At 38.4% G+C, this 6,759-nt stretch overlaps 1 protein-coding gene and 1 long non-coding RNA gene across 2 annotated transcripts; both read left to right on the top strand.

Moving 5' to 3' along the window:
• Window positions 1-1,142: 1,142 nt before the first annotated feature.
• On the top strand, window positions 1,143-1,794 carry LOC119884108 (stonustoxin subunit beta-like; the record flags this gene model as incomplete). The annotated part of the gene is made up of 1 exon (XM_038694583.1): window positions 1,143-1,794. A coding segment is annotated over one exon (546 nt), but the record flags the coding sequence as incomplete, so codon positions are not given.
• A 1,082-nt stretch (window positions 1,795-2,876) lies between these two features.
• Window positions 2,877-6,721, top strand: LOC119884107. The gene is made up of 3 exons (XR_005440929.1): window positions 2,877-3,332; window positions 5,517-5,563; window positions 5,671-6,721. It is a non-coding gene; the product is annotated as an uncharacterized LOC119884107 (long non-coding RNA).
• Window positions 6,722-6,759: the final 38 nt, after the last annotated feature.

Genomic DNA, 6,759 nt, shown 5'->3' with positions numbered 1-6,759 from the left:
GCAAACAGGGCCCAACAGAATCCATTACTTTGAACAACTCATCTGTGAGGTGCATGGGTTCCCAACACTGGCTTAGCACAAAGCCTGGAAGCAGAACTGCTAGCCCAGGGCCATGCAAAGAAAAAAATAAACCTTCCAATAACTCCACAGCACTTATTATACTATTTTTTATATACTATTTAATGTAAAGTAATACTATTATATTAAACCTCTGCTCGAACTTTTGAGATGCTTCATTCAAATGTATTTATTAAAATGTTGGACTGTTCCTTTATCAGTGTATAATAATTTTAGGGAACATAGTCAGGAACAGGTGAAATGTGCAGACACTAACAAGGGTGCTTTGCTCTTGTGATATTTAGTCATTTATTTACAATATTTACACTTACAATGGCCACAGAGAGAACATAACACATGATGCACAGTTACATATGGGATATAACAAGAAGAACATGTGTAATAATAGATGATTAGAGCTATGTTGGTTTTAGTCCAGACTGATTATTTATAATAACAGGGTCATTCCTGTTATGCAGCAACATTTTGGTCTCAAAGTTTTTGGAAACAAATGATTGAGCAAATTATGATTTATCATGTTTTTGCATTATATAAGAACAGTGACATGTTTAACTCTCAGGAAAACATATTGGCCAATCTCAGGTACTCAAAAATAATTGTGTGGACGGAAAATGAACAGCGCTCTCCTGGTTGATTGTCCAGTTTCTGGCCTTTACCTTAACATATCAAACAAATGTTGGCGTACATTAACACACATTGTAACATTTATAAACTGACTGACATAAAGGAACACCAAGCTAACTTTAGTGTTTGGCTAACTTGTCACCGGGGGTAAGCAGATGAACGTATTGTGTAAATGTGTATGAGAGGAATGTAATTTCCATGTTTGATGCTGGTCTGACCCCCTCTCTTCTTTCAGGGTGGAGCCTGCTGGAGTCCGATGGTTGACACCAGGTCTGAGGAAGTGTAAGTGTGTTTTTCATTTGATTCATGAAAACAAAGCAGCAAACATTCAACCATCTTCAGACTTTTAAATCGCTATAGTCATCATCAAAGTGTCAATCAATGAACAGATGATAGATCAATAACTGCAGCTGGATTGTGTCTCGTTCTCTCCATCAGATTCCTGTGAACTCACAGTCGACACAAACACAGTACACAGAAACATCAAGCTGTCTGACGACAACAGGAAGGCGACATGTGTGTTAGAGAACATGTCATATCCGGATCATCCAGACAGGTTTGACCAGTGTCCTCAGCTGCTGTGTAGAGATGGTCTGACTGGTCGCTGTTACTGGGAGGTCGAATGGAGAAAAAGCGTTAACATATCAGTGAGTTACAGAGGAATCAGAAGGAGAGGAGAGAGAGAAGACTGTGTGTTTGGATTGAACGATCAGTCCTGGAGTCTGAGCTGCTCTGATCGTGATGGTTACTCTGTCTGGCACAATAACATAAGAACAACCACCTCCTCCTCCTCCTCCTCCTCCTCCTCTAACAGAGCAGCAGTGTATGTGGACTGTCCTGCTGGCTCTCTGTCCTTCTACAGAGTCTCCTCTGACACACTGATCCACCTCCACACCTTCAACACCACATTCACTGAACCTCTTTATCCTGGCTTTGGGTTCGGGTCCTGGGATTCTGGTTCTTCAGTGTCTCTGTGTTCTGTTTAGGAGGGAGAGTCTCCTCCTGTTGGAGAAACATTCTTACTGCTGAACAGATCAGTTGAGTCTGTACAGTTACAGAAATCGTTCAGGTGTTTGGGAAACTCACCTTTTGTACGGGCCTTCAAGTAAAACCTCTCTGTCTGATATTTCACACCTGGTGTACTTCGCCTTTCGCTCGTTGTCAGCTGGGATTGGCTACAGCCCCCCCCCCCCCCCCCCCGACCTTGTACGCAGGATAAGCGGTTGAGGTTGGATGGATGGTATATACATGTATGTAGATATAGATATATGTGTGCGTGTTTTGTGTTTTGAGGTGACTTTTGTTTCTTGTATTGTTTTTTAAAAATAAAGATTATTATTATTAATGTGTGTGTATATATAGATGTACATATAGATGTACAGTGCCTTGCGAAAGTATTCGGCCCCCTTGAACTTTTCGACCTTTTGCCACATTTCAGGCTTCAAACATAAAGATATAAAACTGTAATTTTTTGTGAAGAATCAACAACAATTGGGATACAATCATGAAGTGGAACGAAATTTATACTTTCGCAAGGCACTGTATATCTAGTAGCTTAGCTCACTACATTTTCCAAGTAGCTTTCCCAACACTGATCATTATTTGGTGGAAATTTCTTTGACTTTTACCGTCTTGTCATTTGTTGTTTTGACTTATTTTGTTCCAATAAAAGCAGAGTGTTACTGTGAGTGTTTGTTGTCTTTCTCAGGTCAGGACCAGGGAGACTGATAGGATTTTTGCAAGGCTGATACTGATGATTAGTAGTCAAGTTGGCCGATATTTGGAACCGCTATGTATTTGTCGTAAAGGTGAAAATCTCCAACACAAACGTAAACATTTTTTAAGACACTTTTATTATAAAGTTTTCTTTTAAAGAACAAACACATAAAACTCAACACAACAAAAAAATAAAATAAACAAGAAGTCACCCTCTTCTTCCATCTTGCAAAATATAATATACATATCAGTATTTGGTCAGAAGTGTCTTTTACATGTTATTTTTTAAAGATATTGCGAATTTGTTTTCCCACTGTGGTGTTGTCTTTTGGAAATTTCTAAATCTCTGGTTTGTAAATACCTCAAGTGGTCCTGATTCTTTTTCAATTTAGCTTTTTTCCTTATTCACTGAAATGTAAATAAATAAACAAAATAGATCCCCAATATTTTATAGGGGTGGTGATGCTGCAATGGATAAGACGCCTGCCTTTGGTGTGAGCATTTTGAAATCTGCTGTTTTAAAGTATATAAATCTTTTTAACTGTTTTAACCTCTTTCCCTTGACTGATATGTTTATCTTTTAGTCCATGTGTTTATTTCTCTCTGTGATTATTTCATTGCCTATCACACATATGTTGGCAATAAGGTTTTAAAATGTTTAAACTTTCCTATGAAAGGGTGAATCTCATAGTGTATCAGTTTGTTTTACAGGTTGATCAACTGAGGATCTGAAAAAATGCCGGGAGGCAGGGCCTTTCTGCTCTTGGCCAATCACAATCTGAATCTGAAACACCTGGGAAGTTCTTTCAGTTTTCGCTTCTGAAACCCACTTCTGTGTTCGCTGTCATTTCTCTAGCTATCTGCTCTTTTGTGTGGAGATTTTATGTTTCTGACAGAAACCTGGCTTCATGCTGGTGAGTTCACTCCATTCTCTGAACTTCTTCCTCCCTGCTGTCACTTTCTCAGCTCAGGGCGTCTGTGTTCAAATCTGTCTTTCGTTGTCGGGAAATTCTGGTTACTTGTGGTTAAAACTGTGTTATGTGCGGTGGTGTAAGTTTAACAAGGATTTTATTCAAGACTTTGCAGACTTGCTTTGAAATATGATGACTTCTTAATTATTGGTGATTTTAACATGTGTGCTGTGAATCCAAACCTCTGGCTAAAGATTTTCTTACTCTTCTTGACTCTTTTAATCTCACGCTGTCACCGGCCCGACATATTCTGGATCTTGTGCTGCCGTATGGTTTATGTGTAACCATAAGTGAATCTACCTGTCTTATTTACTGTGGCTCTCCCCTGTTTGGAGATTTCTACCTGTGCGTGCAATTAACCCTTTAACTGCAGTTTTGATTGTACTTGCACTGAGATATTGGACTGTGGTGCTTCACTGACGGAGAAACGCTATAAACCACTTTTCAATAAAAGGACAATTCCTAGAGAGTGGTTTTTAATCAACTTCGATCATTTTTAGATGATTTTAGTATTCATGAAAAATTCCTCGATGTCCCCAGATCCAGGTTAAAAACAGTGACTGAGCCTTCTCAGTAGCTGCTCCTATCTTTGGAATACTTTACCTGTTCAAATAAGAAATGCCCAAACTCCTGACACTTTCAAATCCTTGCTAAAGACTTATCTTTATTCATTGGCCTTCAAACAGAGTTGAGTAGTGACATTTATTTTATGTTTTACTTTTTCTGCTGTTGTCATGTAAAATAAATAAACTTGAATTTGAACTTGAACTCTAATCTGAGCCCTTATGTCTCCACTTGCATGTGAATCAGTACTAAATTTACTGCACTATTTATAATTTTTTTATAAAATGAGACTTTAAAGACAGTTTCACTGACCATTATTCTTGCGATATTTTATATTCGCAGATCAAAGATTCTGAAAGCAAAGCCTGAGTTTAAAAACAAAGTGGGAATAAAAACAGGATGTGACTGAAGATCAGCTGAAGCATAGCAACACTGTTAGAAATTACCAGCATTTCACAATAATTAAAAGTATTATTTTACAGTAACTTGTTGTAAATGAGTTTCCCTGTAATATCCCGATGAATACCTGTAAAAACTACAGTATCCTTGGATTTTACAGCATTTAACTCTTATTTTACAGTAAAATCTTGCAATCTAAAACCTGCTGTTATATCACAACAAGGTCTGTAATATCACAGCAACACAGTGAAAAAATTAAGGATTTCACAGCATTAAACAGTATTATTACATTGTGCCCTTGGAAGTCACATGACATAACTGAACTGTTTTGAACTGAAGGCTCCGTCGTGTCCCTCTTCTATTCCGGGCTGAATGGAGAAGTTGAGCAGCATGCATGTTTGCAGCACTTACACCCATGTTATTTTAATATGATAATAATATTTACTTTCAAATAAACGTTTATCGCATGACTCAGTTCACATTTTGTTAGCAAGTGCCCGGAATTGTTGAAAGTTCTCTCACAGCATTTGCTAATAGTAGTAATGTTAGTAATGAGGAGAGTTTCGCTACAGTTTTTCATGTCACTATCCCCGTTTAGACAAATCTGGTGTTTGTAAAGTTTATAAAACCAATGATGGGACAAACATTACTATTTATGTGTGCACATTTCTGTAATTAGTCAAGGTTATCATAGATTAGCATTGCTAACTGTTAGCTGTTTAACTTTAATAACTTAGTGATTCAAACGGTGATTCACCGTCAAAAAAGATAGTGATTCAAACAACACAAAATCACTCTCCAGAACTTTCTCATTCACGGTTCCATGCTCATCCGGAATGCACAATCCAGGTCCATGAAAAAATATTTTTCCAGCGGATATCCTAGTTACAACATGACTGAGCTAACTGGAGTAAGTTAGTCTCATGTCGTGTTCGACAACGGGATATGAATGAATAATAATTGTAAAAGTTGTAAATGCACTTTACATTGAGTGAGCAATCTCAAAGTGCTACAGTAAAAAAACACTATAGATATACCACTATCATTTTTGACATACGGCTAAAATTAAATGAAAATCAATTATCATAATCTGCATTCAAACTGAAATTCTTATTGTTGGTTGCCTTTGTGTAATTTCTCCTTTTTCTTTTCTTTTCTTTCCAGGTCCATCCTGTTCAGTGTCAGGCTAAGAGTGAGGAGAAATAGATTAGGTAGGTTACTAGTTAACATGCATCCACAATGTTCAACTGTAAATTCGTTGGCTGTGAGCATGTGTCTGAGAATGTGTGTAACTATGTTCTTTTGCTTCACATTCCAGAAAACATAGATGTGCATCATGTGCAGTATTCAGAGGCTGCCGAGGAACACGCAGCACCTGAAAATAGTCCCCGTTGAATTCTACGGGGACTATTTTCACGTGCTGCGTAATATCACTGCGCCCATGGTACGTTTGCAACGTTCCTTGATTATTACGCCAGGATGAGAGTATAGTTCCATGTCAAATCAGCCTAGAAAATTGCCATGTTTCATTTTCCGCTAGTTTTATCGCACGTTCTAACTTGAGAAGAGACAACTTTTAAATAGGAAAAATTCCGGAAATCTTAGTCATTTTGAGGGTGAGATGCTAATGGTCTAATCCGATCCAATGATCTATGCTAGACTGGAGCTATACGTGGTATTGCTTAATTCCCCAAATGGTGGAATATCCCTTTAATTAGTTTGATAAAATACACCTGTGTTTACAAAACTATTACACTGTAACATAACTTCTGTGGGATGGGTCTATTTAAACAGTCACAACAGGGAATCGAACTGCTGACCCTTCAATCATGAGACGACTTGCTCCAACTTCTGAGCTACAACCGTCCCCAATAGTATTGTTACCCTGTGATGCCCACTCCTAGGTGTGTCAGGTGGAAGACCAAATTGTGTCTATATACACAGAGGAAGGAATGAGTGGGGCAGGGAACCAATGATGGAAAAGACATACGTCATCCTGCGGAAATACCTTACCAAAGTGCCTGCTGCAGCGATGTCTGAGATCAAACAGGAATGGCCATTTCTCTTCTTTCAGAAATGCCTATTGTCACACTTTGGCCTCCTGACGGACGTCGATGTCCTTCAGAAGCTACAGGAGGCAATTAGTCGACGAGGACAGACCGTCCTGGATTACTGTGCAACACTGGACAACCCCAAGATCCGTGATGTTCTGGCCTGCTATGATCCAGACTCTGACAAGGCTGCCTGCATCCTGCTGCTCCTAATGTTGTACTTCAAAGAGCCGAAAGAGAGTTTGATGCTTGAAGTTGATGTAAGATTTTTTTATTCAAATATTTAAAATGCAAAATGTGTGATTACATTATCAACATTTACCTTGCATGATTTACTACCTCTGACCAATGAACAA

The sequence above is a fragment of the Micropterus salmoides genome, unplaced genomic scaffold (assembly GCF_014851395.1).
Source record: "Micropterus salmoides isolate LMB-PRFRI ecotype aquatic unplaced genomic scaffold, ASM1485139v1 Ms_hic_scaffold_319, whole genome shotgun sequence".
In the NCBI taxonomy this organism is placed as follows: domain Eukaryota; kingdom Metazoa; phylum Chordata; class Actinopteri; order Centrarchiformes; family Centrarchidae; genus Micropterus; species Micropterus salmoides.
This window is presented reverse-complemented; position numbering and strand designations above follow the sequence as displayed.